Source organism: Ixodes scapularis, unplaced genomic scaffold (genome assembly GCF_016920785.2).
Source record: "Ixodes scapularis isolate PalLabHiFi unplaced genomic scaffold, ASM1692078v2 PGA_scaffold4__175_contigs__length_147842914, whole genome shotgun sequence".
Classification (NCBI taxonomy): domain Eukaryota; kingdom Metazoa; phylum Arthropoda; class Arachnida; order Ixodida; family Ixodidae; genus Ixodes; species Ixodes scapularis.
The window spans coordinates 115,677,895-115,694,619 of NW_024609879.1; the positions used below are offsets into that span (position 1 = coordinate 115,677,895).

The 16,725-nt window shown below is 43.4% G+C and overlaps 1 protein-coding gene across 3 annotated transcripts in view; it reads right to left on the bottom strand.

Annotated features, from left to right (window-relative positions):
* Nucleotides 1–16,725, bottom strand: part of LOC8035268 (Y+L amino acid transporter 2) — a 38,848-nt gene that overhangs the window by 11,896 nt on the left and 10,227 nt on the right. For all 3 annotated transcript variants that reach the window (XM_029967493.3, XM_040223113.3, XM_029967492.3), the window contains 2 exons: nucleotides 9,985–10,164; nucleotides 5,117–5,218 (listed from right to left, as the gene is read on the bottom strand). In XM_029967493.3, the coding sequence (XP_029823353.3) occupies nucleotides 5,117–5,218; nucleotides 9,985–10,164 (282 nt within the window). The remainder of the gene's footprint in view (nucleotides 1–5,116; nucleotides 5,219–9,984; nucleotides 10,165–16,725) is intronic.

Sequence of the window (16,725 nt, forward strand, 5' to 3'; positions counted from 1 at the left end):
TTCTTCACTTGCCCCCAGATAAGCTCAATGGGATTCAGCTCACAATGATAAGGGGGCAGCCTAAGAACCGTGCACCCAACAGTTTCAGCACGTGTGTCCACTCGGTAGCTGAGGAACTTGTGTCGCACTTGGGAGACTAAAGAAATTAGTTCCACCTTGAGCATGTCTTTGTCCCAGTCAATTCCCTTTGAGCTTAGCCATTCTTGGATGACACTCTTGGTTGAAGATTTCGTGGGGACACACTCCACGCGTCTTGAGTGGTAGGAAGCGTTATCCATTACAATAACGCTTCCTGGCTCTACCTTGGTCAGGAACAAGTCAAACCAATGTTCAAACCTGTTGCCATCCATCTCGTCGTGGTAATCGCCCGACTTCACTCCATGAAAAATGTCGAGGCAACCTTCCACAAAGCCTTGGTCACCCCCAACGTGAGTGACAATCAGTCTGCTGCCTTTGCCAGATGGATTTTTGAGACCGGTGCTGAGGCCGCGATTTCCTGCGTCTCTGGCAGAACGCACCGTCGTGTCGACCCAGATCTTGTTGACGGTGTGTCCGGCGTTGACCCACGTTTCGTCGAGATAATAGATCGCCTTACCCTCTGCTCGAAACTTCAGGATTGAGCGGAGGTACTTCGCACGCCACACAAGGATGTCGTCCTTCTCAATGAGAAGAGAGTTGCGACTCCTCTTCTGCAGCTCGAACCCAATGTCATGCAAAAGACGGTACACAGTCGATGGACTCGGTTCCACGGCGACCTCATCATCCTTCAGCGCTTCAATGAGGGCTTCGCGTATCTTCGTGACGGTCGGGGTTTCGTTCCTTCGAAAGAAGCCGTGCACGCAGGACCGCAACGCAGACAGCACAAAAGAGTCGTACTGGACCAGGCGACGACGGGTGCCAACCGACTTTGGGCGCTTACCAGTTGGAGTTCGAAGGAGCCCGGAATTCGTGATGGCTTCCTTCTTTATGGCAACAACTGTCCGTGCTCCGACGCCAGTATACTCAGACGTCAGCTGGTATAAGTCGTTCCTCAACCTGTCCGGGTATTGTTCTCGCAGCTTGGCGTACACGGAAAGAACCATCTGCTTGCAATCGCTCGAGAGCTTGCGTCCTTGCCGATGCTTCTTCCACAAATTTATAGGTGTCGTGGCGGCTGGCTTACGTCTCGACGGCGGTGGAGATGGAGCCATGGACACTACCTCAACGATATCCACAAAGGAAATACGCTGAATAATAAAACAGAACGATAAAGTTGTAAAAAATATCTGAACACGCAGAAGAAGAACGCAATCGGGCCGAGCGCGTCGAGCATTCGATTCCCCGACTACAACAACAGCATGACGTCACCGAGTTAACCGGACGCGTTCGTAAATTCAACAGAAGTAAAGAAATAGACACTCAGGCTGCAAGTCTTGCGCCGTTTAAGTGGACAGTTTGACGGTACAATTGTTTTATTTGAGAGAAGATGTTAGCCAAGTCGGGAGTGCTGTATTTATTAAGAAAGCAATTCTGTTTGTGAACGACTCACTCTTCCGTGAACAAACGAACGCAGTCAGTAGGGCCTCAGTCACCACGCAGCGACTGCGTGCGATTCGTATTTTAAAAAGAATCACACCAATAAATTTGGACATATGAAAAATTATAGCTGAAAACGTGCTACATAATAAGCCCTATTTAAGATGATTGGATTATCACGATTACGACGCTCGTATAGAACTTTTTCTTTGCAGACACTTTTTTGTTTATATTTGATTCAAAAATGGCGGAGGAGCGCTTCGTGGTGGTGCGACGGTGACTGGCCAATGCGCGGCCTGTAGAGGTGGAGCCTCCGGTGCACAAGTTGGGGTGAAAAAGAGTATAGAGCCTCCCCGATGCGAAGTGCTGACAGCAGCAGCGCCGCAGTGTCACGACGTCAGAGAGTTGAGAAAGCGAAGAGTCTTCTTCAATTCACCGACGATTTGAGTTCTCACGAATTCACTGTAGTAAAAAGAAAGAAGAAATGTTCTTCGCGGACGCATCGAATAAACATTAAATAAACGTTCTTATAGCAAACTTTTGACCATGAGCATCCTTGTAATTGGCCGTAAGAAGTCACGCGTGCTCATAGGAACGGACAACTTGAGAAAGGCGGGGCGGGGTCATCCACGCTTCTTGCTTTTTGATTGGTTCTTCGGTATTGTTATCGGCTAGTGCTGTAATCTCGTTGGCTGGGGAGCGTTAATTAGATGATCGGGTCTCGCTACGTCATGTGCTTCTTAGGCTGTCAGTCAGTTGGAAGTGGTCGTATCTTGTTCCGTTTCTTCTGTATGTTCTTTCTTCATGTTTCGACTAAGACACGAGTTGTGTACATGTGCACGGTTCTACTCGCCGTAGGGGTAAACACACGAGCGGCTGATTATCAGCGCTGCCAGGGCCTCGGCGCGGCGCCTTCGCTAACGTAAAGGAGAGCAGACTACTGGACTTGGCAGAAATATATCTATCCTCTCTGCGCATACGCGTACTCCGGACTCCATTTGAAAGGCGCCGCAGGCGAGGGTCTCGCGTGTTCATCCTTTCAGTCAACACAAGTTACGCGCCCTTCTTTCATTTGAACGCTAAAGACGGCTGTCGGATAAGAATGGCGCCAGAATAGGATCTCAAGCTCTTAGATCCATTAAGCTCATATCCCGGAGCAATCCATGCGTATAACACGCGCGTACGAGAAATATCAAATAGATACGCAACATGCTTGAGTGACGCCGTAATAAATTACTTCGCTAATTAACGGGCCGTGGGTTCTCTTCCTCTCTCTCTCTCTCTCTCTCCACCTTTTTTTTGGGTGTCAACCGAAATTAAGTTTGTTTACTACTTCCCCGCTCCGATAAGCCGCTGGGCGTGAAGGGAAACGCGTACTAGGGCAAGATTCGGCGTAAAATATAGAAACACGGATTGGGACAAAAATCATACCCACACGAGTTCGTATACGTACGTAGTGGCCCAGTCACTCACACACAAACGCGCGTGCTTGATTAATAGCCTGCTGAATGAAGGACGTAGAATAAGGAGTGGAAGCACAAATAATAAAACGCTGATATACTCGAGAACATGATTACATCGCACCGCGTACATGGATACAGAAATGCTCACTCGCTCACACAGAAACACGCATGTCTAATTTGATTGTAAGTCTGGTAAAGGAAGGTACTAAAATAATAAACACAAGCACATGTGAGAAAACACTGGCATACGTATGAACATAAATATAGGCACACGAGCAACTACATCACAGGTGTGGATAACGCTAAATCTAGCAGTTTGCTGACCCATCCGCATTTGTGCAACGTTTTCGCCCCTCAACAGTATGGTTTTGGAAAATGTAAATACATACTTTGTTTAGATTTATGATGATATCATCGCCTCTTACGACAAGTGTGATCAAGTTATTGATATATTTTTTTAATATGTTTATAAAGCATTGGATGTAGCCTCGTAGAGGCTTACTTTTCAGAGATTATCAATGCTCAATATTTCTGAAAGTATTTGTCGCGGGTTGAGAGAATAATTAACCCATCGTAAGCACTGTGTTGTAGTTAACCCGCTGGGAAAATTTCAGACAGCTTAGTTGTCATGTTGAATATTCCTCAGGCTTCTGTTTAGCGTGTATTGTCCGCCATCCGGTTATTGCCAATGACTGAGTGGCGTATCGCAGTATTTAAACACTTTCAGACTGTACTAATCTGCTGGGTTACTTTCAGCAAATATTCATCTGATGTGAAAGACGAGAAAAAAACCTTGAACGTTAAGTGACTTTATCTAAGGTTTGCAAGAAACCATTTTTCATGCGTTTGTTTCTCAGCTAGAAATACTCAACTTGAAGCATTTTAGTAACTATTGGAAGCGTGCAAAAGGGCACTGGCGCCACGATGCGGCTCCTATACGAAGCATTCCGCATAGTGGTATGACTGCCGTAGACTTTCTATGTAGCAGCCAACCTTTCTAATAAATGTCAGCTTACCTGAGCACAGCGCTATACAAAACGTTCGGGGGCACAGTCGGCGCTAACCCCTTTTTAACGCGAGACCCGGAAATCGAGAACACATCACCTCCATGCGCCGGCGAAAACCGCCGCGATCATCTCATCGCAGTACGCCTATACGCGATCCGTCAGCGAGCAAAGCGCAATCTAATAATAAGAGGAACAAGGACTACTCATCGTGTAGGTTTTAGCAATTACTGGCACAGTGAAGCGACGTCCAGTAGAGATTTCGGAGCCCTCGAACACACAAACACTTGGTGCAGGGGCATCTTCCAGTGCAGATAAACGAAAAACATGGCGGTACGCTGCCGCGCTTGCCCGCTCACAACTACGGGGACACACGATTGAACCTAAGCTAACACCCAGATCCAAGTTGTAGCTAATAACTAAATTCAAGTTGATTTAAGAAAATAAATAAAGAAATATCATAAAGTCTGTTTTTTTAGCTTCTATTCGGACACAAAATGACGTCTTTCAATATTTGTAGTTGTGTGTAAGATAGGACATATTATAAAGTAATTAGGCGCCTACCTAAATTTGTTTTCTACGCAGTCGTTTCTTTCACGATGTTGTTCTTAACTGCGTGGGTTTAAAGCGAATTCAACAAACTTAGAGCATGATATCAACAAAAATAATCTTTATTTAAAAAAAAATTGTTGGAGTTCAGAGGCGCCTTAATCGAAAGTATTTTTTTGTACATACTCTAGGCGTGAAAAAAATGTCGCGTCTTCTTTGGCCTGGAACGAGCCCTAACGACAAATACTTTGTAATAAGCGAATTTCACCAGGTGCGCCAACACACCAGCAAAAACAAACGCCCAGATCAACAAAAACCCACACAAACGACCTTACAGATGCACACACATGTGTAGGCATTAGAATAACATTCTAATGTCTACACAAGTGTGTGTGGGCAGTAGAATTTTTGTTCTAATGCTTGCGTGGCATTAGAACAAAAAAAAAAAAAAAAAAAAAAAAACGCCGATCATTTTCAGGGTTTGTTTTCATCGCAGGTTCTAATCTCGAAATATTTCACGCCCAGTTTCGTCACCATCCCGCAAAAAAAAAAAAAAAAAAAAAATAAGTATTCGAGAATTCTTACCAAGAATGGTGGTGAGTCCGGATACAGACCACACGATGGTAGCAACACCCGCAGAGCCAGAGTTTTTGAAGACTATGCTGGGAGTTATAAATATGCCGGATCCTGAAGAAAAAAAAAAACATCTATCATTTTGAACCCTTTTCTCGCAAAGTGGTATTAAATGTGCGGTGTTTGCGGTAAACCATCACCAAGCCCACCACATTATTTCATTATTAACATATGATCTCCACCAATTACGTGCAATGCGCGTTCTTTGTACAGGGTGTTTTTTTTTTCTTTCTTTTAGCTTTACAGGTTTGTTTTAAAAATGTGGTAAAAACTACACAAACGCTGCTGTTAAGGTGATTTCTATGGCCACGGGTACATAATATACAAGACGAAAATTGTCACGATATAATCGCATATGAACTATTAGATCAAATTCGAAACTGTTTGGTAGTCTGGCAACACTTTGCACGCAGCAATTTTGGTAGCGTCAAGTATCTCGAGTTTTGGTTTCTCAGCATTTCCAGAACATGGACGCTCTGCCACTAAGTGCGATTCGGAAACTTTATTGTTTTCTTACTTCCGATAACCCAACATGGACAAAATATTAGGCCGTCATGTCTTTTATCCCTGAGGACACTTTAATTTTTTTTTATGCGAATATGTAATAGTCTTGCTCTTTAGCGGTAGACTAGAGTGCTTCACGCCAACACATGCGACTCAAGGTTTTTTAGTTTTTTCTGGTTGTTCCTGGCGAAGGTTTTTTTTTTGTTTGTTTTTTTGGTGGAAAGTTTTGTGTTTTCTAAAGGAAACCGTGCCCTGGGCAATATGTGCCAGGCGTTGCAACGAGCTCAACTTGGTTTCAGACTTCTCTGCACTACACGAAATGTTTACCTTGGCTACGAAAAAAAGAAAAAAAAAAGGAAATTGTGAGATGAAGTTTGCACCGCTCGTGCTGCTCCACTCGACGTCCGCAACGCAAGTTTTCGCCGCCGCAGACATCGGAGTTTTGTCGAAGTGGCGTTCGACAAAAAAGACATGAAAATCCCGTCTCTGTGAGTGTTCAGCAAACAGACATGTCGTCCGTGTCTGCTCTGTTTTCTTTTCTACATGACCGCGCTTTAAATATTGCCGCGCGCGCCGCTGGCCAAGTAGGCAGCGCGCGCGTGATCTAACGGTTATACCTGGCTCCCACGCGAAAAGCCAGGGTTCGATTCCTGGGAGCACGCATCTTTTTGTTTATTCCTGCAGACTAGTATTCTGGTAAATTCGAGAATCTTGTTGGCTTGTTCGAGGTCCGAATGTTCTACGCGTCAAATTTTCTACGCCGATTATTTCAGAAGCCCACGCATGTACATAAGGGGCTCCGCGTGGCGAGCCACAGTCAGTTTCGGCCCAGCGTTCAACTCTGCTGTCACGCCGACTTCGACGCCCGCGACGCTCTACTTTCTTCTGTTCCCTTTTTATTTTTGGGCACAAGTTCGCCCCATTAAACGTTTAGTTTCTTGAGTTACTATCGCCTCATCACTTGTCGTTCGTGACAATATTCAACAAACCTCGTTTACCAACGCCAGATCGGGAGAATAGAAATCACCGCAAAGGATTGAGATTGTTTTCCGGCTCTCCTGATTAATTATTTTTTTAATATATGACATTCAAATGAGAGCTTTGTGGTTCCTTCGGCTTTTCTTGTTTACTGTTAAGCATACACATCTTCAATTATGGTTGGTTGCGTAGATTAATAAAACTGTCATATTTTTGTCTAGCTTAGGGTCCTTAGAAAACCACAAGCCGAAAATACAACGCGCATAAAAAGTTTTAAAAAAGTTCACAAACAAATTCGGTACAACTTCGTGAAAAGATTAGGGCCCATTTCAATAGTTGTAAATGGCTTCACGCCGCACGATAACGTCCGCATGTTTTTTCGGGTTGTCACCGATTGTTTTCTTCAAAAGCTGCGTCTCAAGTAACCAATAAAAATAAGAAAACATTGTGAACCCTGTTCACTAAACCACGCGGGCACATTTTCGCACCATTAGCCTTGCGCCTGGTGCATCAGTGCTAACTTTGGCGCACTACCCTGCTACTCAACGCTCAAAAAACTCGGCAAGTTTTTTGTTTTTTTTTAGAATCTTATTTTTAAAGGAGCTGCGCAACGATTTTAACGTTGAAAGAATTGGCATATTCTGCTTTTGATATTGTTCACCTTGACACAAATGACTGAAAACACACCTCCTTTCATCGAGGCAAAACTTAGAATATTCCCCGACCTGCAGCCGCGAGCGGCGGCCATGAAAAACACGCCGAGTGACGTCAATGGGGAATCTTTTAGGAAGATACCAAGTTGTGCGAATACTTGCTCGATAAAAGGCAACTTTTCTATAAATCTTGTCGTTCCAACATATATATAAATGTGCCAAAAACCTTGTATCATCGACAAAACTTTTATTATACGGAAGTTTAGTGGCGCCATCTACCCTAGGTCCACAAAACCGCGAACAGCCGGAACAGCCGCCAGAAGCCGGAGGGGGAGGGGGACAGCGCCGAACGGGCAAGGACGGGTATGGCCGGACCCGGATGAGACCTTCCTCCTTTCACCGTATTGTTCGCGCGGCGCCCGCCAGCATATGGTCACGCGGTCGCGAGCGGATGAGTTCTCGCCGCTCACTGATGGCTCTAAAGAGAGAACTTTTCCAAAACCCCGCGCCTACCACAGCAACGTCACTGCGCACGTGACCCGGAAGACGACGTACGAATTGAGAGGCGACAAAAACCTGGATCTTTTTCGGTTTTTTTTCTTTTTTTTTATAAAAACTAGTGTATCCAGGCAAAATCTGTTTTCTGTAGTTCACTTCAGAACTGTCAGGCATCAACTTCCACAATAATTTAAGCAAAGCCATGAAATTGTTGCACAGCTCCTTTAATGTAAATATTTAAAAAGGTAACTAACAAAATTTGGTGAATTATTGGACTTATTGCTACGATTATTCTCTTATATAATTTTTCCGGCCTTGTAACTCGCCTGCTCAGATTGTATTACTGTAGCTTTTATGGCTTTTTAAACGACGAATCTGTAAAACCTTAAAAAAAAAAAACACAATGTTGTTGAAGTTTCGTGTTTTTAGTAAATACCGATAAACACCGAGGAATGAGACCCGACGCGGTATTATTAAAATCTGAGAAAACCGAAAAACCTCGAAACGGATCAGTCCTTGCGCAAGAAAAACACCTAAGTTTTTACGGGAAGGCATTTTTACCTACAGTTTTGATTATGTGTCAATCCGGAACAGAGTCAGCACTGAATTGCCCGCGAAGCTGCTTCTTTCCTAGTAACCGCAACCTATTAGAGAGTTTTGGTGGATCGTTTCGATGACTCCGATAACGATTCCGGATACTCCGCCTTTTGCGCATGCATCGTATCGTTATCGGGTATCGTTACCGGGCGTATCGGAGTTATCAGAGGGATCTAAAATGGGTGATAAGGCGCAGGAAAGCTGGTTTACGTTCATGATTTAAGACCACCCAGAGACAGTGGAAACAAGAAGGACAAACATGACGAACTCTTTTAGACCTCGTCATGTTTGTCCTCTTGATTCCCCTGTCTCAGGGTTGTCTTAAATCACGATCAAAACGATCTACTAAAACTTTCTAATATCTCGCTTCCTTTTCTTATCGGTACTGGAATGTGTTCCAAGTGTTCGGATCACGCGCATACTCCCTGGACTCCCTGGTGGTTAGAAGATCCCTCGCCCCTACAACCAATTTTTTTTTTTGACATAACCTTTTATAAACACACTTTTTTTGTTCAACACCAAAAACGGACATTATACAACACCAAATCTACGGGAAGAAATTAACAAAACAAAACAAAAGAACGAAATCTAAGGAAGAACCACAACACGGAACTCTAGTTACAGCGAATATTACGAGAAATGTGTCACGGCTGTTGTGATTGCTTTCGGCACATAGATCATGTTGAATCCATAGTCCATTCACCATTAAGCTGACAGGAGGGTATAGAAGCACACTTGTACAGTATTCATTATAACGCATCAAATTCCTTGTTTGATACTCTTCGGCAAAAGCGAGCTCCTTTGCTTGTTCACAATAGTCGCTGCTGTTCTAAACGGACAATCGCACAGCAATGAAGTGGCCGGAGCACGTGTAACCTTCTAGAGTTACTTTAGGTTAACATTTCACCTAAAATTTGCCCTTCGTACAGGTGTGCCCGTTTACGTCTGAGTGAAGAAGACGTTGATTTTTTTACTTTCTTTTGTCTCGAAGAAGTTTTACCGATTAACCGGTTAAAAACAAAAAAGTTAATCGCGATTAAAACATTCATCGAATAATCGGTGTAGGTTAATCGATCAATTTTCCATGCCTACAGTTTTACCCGAGGGTATGTGTAATTGCAATCGAATTTTTTTTTTTGAACTAACGTATACAAGTTTGGCTGGAAGCTACGTGTTTGTTGGGCCAATAAACAGTCTGCCTTGCACCACGTGATCACGCACACGCAGTAAGCGGGGTCGGGCATCTTTAAAAGGCTGACGAGTTGATCGGTCCGGGCGGCAGGTAGCTTCCGCGCCATCTATGTGAGCTTAGCGGCGAGCGGGGTATATACTGACAACTTAAGAAACGCTCATGCTGCTAGCTCTGTGATTGTATCTTAGGTGATCGGATCAGTCTATGCTGCAGTGCTATCGTCTGCAGAGTGATATTTATTGATACTCGCTATTCGCCACTGTCTGCGTTTCTTAATCTTTCAGCGACTACAGCGAATAAAGAAAACGCAAGGACAAGTCGAGAGAACTCAATATATCTTTGCATTGCCAACCCCCTTACCCCACACTTCACAGAAATGAGATGACGTTATATCTCACCAACGACAGCTCCGATGAGCAGAGCAGTCGCGCTGAAGAGCCCAACTTCCCTCTTTAACTGGATGGGAGCCCCGGCATCTCCTTGTTGTGGGTCGCAGTGTGCGTCCTTTTCTTTGAGGAGTTCGTCAGCTCGAAATGCCGAGGCCGGCGGCATCTCATACCTGAGATGCCGTACTGTGTCTGAAAAAAAAAAAAAAAAGAAAACAGCAACAACAAGAATATTTCGAATTGCATTCATGTTCAACCATTTCTCGGTCAAGTTTTCTTCCAAGAAAACGCGCATCCCTTACGCGTGATTCGTTTATAGCCGGTGATATCAAATGCGCAAATAGGACGAGCGCTGTGACGATCCACTCGTAACGCTACCCGAACGGCTTATCAAACTGTAGCGTCGGGTCAGCTTTAAGCGCCGCCGTACATGTACACATGGCGACGACCGTGCTGGCTACTCCCGCCCCGCCGTATGTACATGGAGGGCGGCGACCCTCGAAGGGTTAAAGATTGTGTCCATCAGTTCAACTAACACGTAAGTACAACACCAGAACTGTACTCGTCAATTGTCGGGACTGTGTATAGAACGCAGATGTCTCACACTTTAATATATGAAAGGAGTTCAATCCGCATCTACTGGAGCAAGACGTTCGGTTACAAGACTGCCCAATCAGTGAAGAGACGAGCGCAGCGTCGGCAACGCGCGTTTCTAGAATCCGCCCCGGAACCCTTCGAAACGGGGCCAGACATATAACATGACCGTTGCTATGCGCGGTACAGAGAACTTGAATCGTACATCTCGACTTACGGTTAGATAGGTACAGAACCGTTGTCGTGTTTATAACGTACGTGTGATCGGCGCTTGGAGTAGATGCATTTTTCGTGGGATCCGGGCGTACCGTCGTAGAGTGCAGTCGAACGCGTCAAATTCGGAAATAGCAAAACGTCGTGGGGAGTGTGGCAATTGTTTCCCCGAGCCTGGACTGAAACTAAAACTTTTAGCACGGAAAAGGATATTTGGAAAAGGCTGTTGAAGGAGCTCGACTTCGGATAACAAGCGCTGGAATCTGCATAAGTGTTCCGTCCATTGTGTAAGACAAGGAGTTGCGGACGTTTTTATCTCGTGAAAGTTCTCGGTGACCTTGAACTTTTTGTGCGGGTGATGTGAAGTGGTGTCTTTGCTTTTCTTGTTTCTTCGAATTGTTGTGTTGGGGTTTGCCTTCTGTCGAGTGTCGGGGTTGACGGTGGATGCTCTATTGTTCTATTGTTGTGGGAGTTTGTTTGGTTTGGTTCGGTTTCTTCGGATCGGGGTCGTTGGGTCTTGCCCGTTTGACGTGTATTGTGGGGTTGACAGTAGGAAGTTCTAGTAAGGGTAGGAAGTAGGAAGTTCTAGTAAGGTCATTCTATAGAAAGAATAAGTCAGAAAAATATATTCGCAGCTGTGTTTTGGCTGCAGGGTTACCAGGTTTTCGTCGAAATTTGGCGATTGGCTCTGTGGCTATTTTTGGGCTATTTAAATTCTAAAGCGGATTTCTTTTTTTTTTTTTTTTGGTTTAGAGTAGTTGAGCAAAAAAACAATTTAGCGTAAACACAAAGCGACAGTCCACCTTTTCCCGATTCCCGCTTCCAGGAACTTTTTTGTGAAGATGGGTGGTCGTGACGCAAGGTCCTATTAGCTCCAGCGAGAAGAGGGACGTATTCAGCTCTGAATATCGCTTTTCTATTCGTTGTGGCTTATCTTATGCTTCCAAGCTATTTCGCCTTCACTCTGGCGTCTTTTATTTCCTCGAGTTTTCCACCATTCTCCTCAAGAGGTACCTCTTCCGAGGAAAAAGGACACTTAAGGCAACTGAAGACATCTAGCAGAGTTTGATGTCGCCCGATAGCTCGTGCTGTACCGTATATAACAAAGAAGGCTTTCTCGCGAAACATGGAAGTTTCTTAAAGCACAATAAGCCATAACTAGGGTTCCGAGTTTTCGGATAAATCCGAAAAAATCTGAAAAACTCTGAATTTTGAGGTCACAGCGACAAAATAAACAGCCAAAAAGACGTAGTTTTACAACTAAACTTTATAAAAGCACAAGAGGAGATTTCACTTCAGTTTCCTTTAAGATTTAGAACTACTGACAAAAAAGGGTTTGCTTTTTTGCACGTCGAGGTTTTTTTTCGAAAAAACGTGTCATGGTAACAAAACCTTATTTATTTCGTTTTCGATTTTTTTAAATTTTACGCAGTAAAATAAACTTCTAATGTTAAAGAATTGGGAATCTAACAAAAATAAACTCTGATAAACCCCGAATCCCCCTTGAAAAATAAACGCCGAAAAACACCCTCCGAATATCACGAGAAATAAACTCCGAAAACACGGAATCCTAGCCACTAAATTGGACAACAGATTTAGAACAATGAATATTCTGAAGGCCAAGTACGAAGCGCAAGGGCAGCCATGTTTCCGTCGCTATCCGAGCTTGCTATCGCGCTTCTGACGCTGCACCTCGAATGCCGCCGTGGAGAGAGTATTCAGTCACGTGTACCTGACAAAGTCAGACCTAAGACAGGGTGTCCCTTCCAACTTTTCAAAAGATCCTCTATGTAAAGTTTGCTTTCCTTGGGAAGGGCAAGTGCTGTAAGGGCATCAACCCCACTAAAGAATGTGTTACCTGTTTTAACACAGAAATCATATGAGGCGAGTCAGCCGAACACGGGCGAATGTTTCAACACTGTGTAACCGTAAAAACGCTTGTGGAAAATTCGTGTACATTTTTTAGTTTGAAATAAAATGTTTTCAATACATTTTAATATGTCGTAGATCTTGCAAGCTGCTCCTAAACCCAAGATATTCAGACGCAGTGCCTTCGCCTTGAGCTCGCACATTCGAGCGCACAATATTTTCGGGCTCTGCAGATATCTAAATAATGGCTACTTTTGTGTGCTATATAAATATCTTGTATCTGGCTACTTTTGGGCTACCCCGTCTGGCATTTGGCGGTTTGAGCTAGAACCTACCTGGCAACCCTGGTTTTGAGACTTCGTTGTGTTCGTCCTTCTTGTTTCCCCTGTCTTATGGTCGTCTTAAATCACGAGTATACGACCAGGGAATTATCGTCAAACCCCATGTTACGCGCCTGTTGCTGCTGCTGACGCTGTATCCACCCCGAGCTTCGAAACTTTGAGTTGTAATGAATTAGCCAACCGATTTAAGCTAGGGCGTCTGACTCCCGTCGAGCTACATGAACTGCGAGTCAACGGTGCTCGCGTTCTTAGTTCTGAGTAGAAAACAAAAACGAAAGAGTATCCGCACCTGCAGCCTGTTTTTACTGTATGGATGTACATCAGCACAGCTGCTCTAAGCTCGACTCTCTGTCACGCTGCTCGAAACTTAGCGTCGCTTCGTTGCATGGAGTTTTCGATCGGAAACTACACGTGTGTTCCTCACTTGTTATTTAGTTTCCCATGTAGCAGCTGTGTTGTAACCAGTGTTGCTCACTCACAAGAAAAAGAAAACTCAATAGGAATTCCGAAAAGCCGCTCAATTTTATACGCAAGGTTACGGTTACGGTTAAGAGTTGAGCTTGTTGGTTACATACCTGGAAGTAGATCACTTTGAAATCTGGAGCTATACTTCAACACTAAGAAAGAAAAAAAACAAAAACAGGAGAGGACAGACAGCTGCCTGTCTTTTCCTGTCCTTTCTTTCTTTGTGGTCAAGTGTAGTTCTAAAGTTAAAGGTGATCTATTTAGAAAACGATGACTTCTTAATGCAATTTACTGCCAGAATTAGTCAATAAGCACTATAACGAACAAAGCAAAAACGTAGCCCGTTTTTTACTTAGATCGCTTCTATGCATAGAACAATGTTCACTGCATCAGTTTGCAGTCACTGAATTTGTTGCAGTACCTGTCCACACACATTGTCGTTGTTCCGATTTTCGGAGCAAATATCTGAAGGCAATTCTTTAGAGACAAAATTCGGATTATTTGCAGAAAGTTCTCCCTTTGAATAGAGGTGTATGATTCGTCCGATATCGCTTGGAACTTCCAGTAACCACTCCATTCTCTAAGTTTGCAATCCTATAATGCCACATGTCTTTCTCTTAATTTTTGTTCATACTTCAGGGGACTCGTTTAATCTGAAAGACTTTGGAAAAACACAATAATGCATTCACGCACAAGTCAGGTCAAAGCATGTTCCAGTGTTTGCCTCCGGAATTTATCGAGGAAGTCGCCAGCGTTATTATCACCAACAACAATTTAAGAATAATAATAATAATAATAATCGAGAGTTTAATTCCATTGTGCGTTGATGATGACGATCAAAAAAAAAACCTGTATGGCGCAACCTGACAAGTCCTTGACCGCCTACAAGGCATAGTAGCAGCAGCTCGACGAGAAAAAAAAACATTCCCAAAGCTTGATAACCACAATTTAACAAAGCGTGTTTCAGACATAATATATTTTATCATCGGCTATAACAGAAAAAGTGACCTATTTGCAGATAGAAGTTATGAGACCCTAAAAGTTTTGCTCATACTCAGATTCATTTGTGGAGAAAATTAGTCAAATTTCTTGAAGGGAGAATGTACTGAATTCCAATGTTTTATCTTCAAGTACGTTAAGTATTTTTGGGATAGTTTGTTCTTGCAGTGGCCACCTCCCAACATTCCGCACGACGGGTAGAATACGCGTGAATATTTTCAGAGAGCTGTCCAAAGTTTAGCAAAAAGTTTGTATCCCTAATTTGTTCGTTTTAGACTAGTGACAAGTCTAAAGCTAAATAGAGCGTGTATATTGATAACGGGAAACTTCTTAAATAAACTAGCTGTATGGAAGTCAAATGGAACGTCTTCCATAGCCCTTAACGCTTTTTTTTTCTGTTGCAACAAGTGTATTTTTTCTAGATTCTTCGACGTTGTCATACCCCAGACTAAATTGCAATAGTTTATGTAGGAGTAAAATAACGAACTGTATAGTAATAATTACACCTTTGCTGGGAACATGTACCGGTGGTGGTTTATCAGACCTACTACTTGTGACAGCTTAGAAATAAGGTAGTGGACATCACTATCCCATGACATATTCTCGGTGAAAATTACACCTAGGAGCTTGAAGGAGTTTACAATCTTTCATTTGGAGGAGTTCAAAACGATATTTCTTGTAATTGTGACTAGCTTATGTTTTGGGCGAAAAAGCGCTGCTTTTGCTTTTCAACGCTGATGCCGAGAGTAAGCTAAAGATGAATACTCAAGGACTCTGACTTATTGCATGACTGACAACTATAGAACACTATAGACTTCCAAAAAAAAAAAACTTTATCCTGACTCAGACGAGAAATGTTTCACCATCTGTACGGCCTTTCATGACCGGGTAAGTAACATGCGGTAAAACAATGAGTGAATTAGTGAATTACTCCACTCGTAAATTGTCTCGCTCAACCTTTCGGCTCCGTTTCTAAGGTGCTGTTGTCAAGTTGCTTAGTTCTACCTTTATTCAACAATACATTCCCATGCGTCTCGTTCAAAAAAAAAAAAAAAACAGTGGTTCAGGTTTTGTAATGTTTACGAGTTAAGTTAAAGCACCCGAAACGAAAAGAGGTCACATTCGACGTCGAGCTATCAAAAACCTTTCGAGTGCCACGCCCAATATATTACTTGAGCGCGTTCCCGTGTGGTTTCAATGTCGGTTTGCTCCCTGCGCCTTCAAACTAGGCTGTTTTGTGTGTGTGTGTGTGTGTGTGTGTGTTTTGTGTAGTCGTATGTATGGGCGAGTGATGAAAAGTTTTCATCACTCGCTTGAAAACAATGTTTTACCTTGTAGGGTCATTATTTAATGGTATGCATTTTTTTGTTTTGTCAACTTGTAATTCGAATTCAAGTTTTTTTATTTATCTACAAATTGGAGAAGGGAGACCGAGTATAAAGAAACTCAATCGTTGCTGAACGAGCCTGTTTCGGTATGCTCCTCTGTTGTTACAAAATGGCGAATCTGTGTCGTTAGAACTCGCGCTTCCTGGCGAGAACTGAGATCCAGAACCCACTCATGAACTCTGTGTTCGACGACCGCGGAAGCAAGGAAGTTGCAGTTCAGAATAAACAAAGTCCGAGGGTGGTCGCTCAAGATAGTGGTCTCAGGGTGCGAGTTCGAGATTCCACTACATGGTACCATGTCACAAAAAGTGCATTATGAGAAATATAGGGTGGAGGCATTCAGATGTCGATTAACTTTTTTACCAATAAAGTGTGTGTCTTTTATAAGTACAAATATTTCATAGAGCATTCTACAGCGTTAATGAGTAAAAATTTGCGTTCAGAAGGCTGGAAAAAAAATATTGTATGGTGAATTGCTGGTCAATCGTTTTGCGTACGTCCGAGGCGTTCTAGCATCAGGTGACACCAGGTCAGGTGACGTCAATTTCTCCGTGAAATTAAATTGATGTGTGGGTCACGGGAGGCTTTTTTTCCGCTAAATTTAGCGATGGAATTGCCGTCACGTGACGTCCATGCATACACCGATTTAACTTCCCTACAAAATTTAGCGGAGGCACTGAATCGGCGCGTAGGTTTGTGAAGCCCCATAATGCAACGCTGCACGCGTTGCATCATGGGACGTCGCAGGCCACGGCTTCACGAAATCGGGAGCAACTATCTCCAAAAACCGTTTCACGTTAAAACTCCGGCACTCAAAGGGTTAACTCTCTGCCCGGGTGTATATATATATAGACTATTGTGCAAACATACCCTATACACGAACA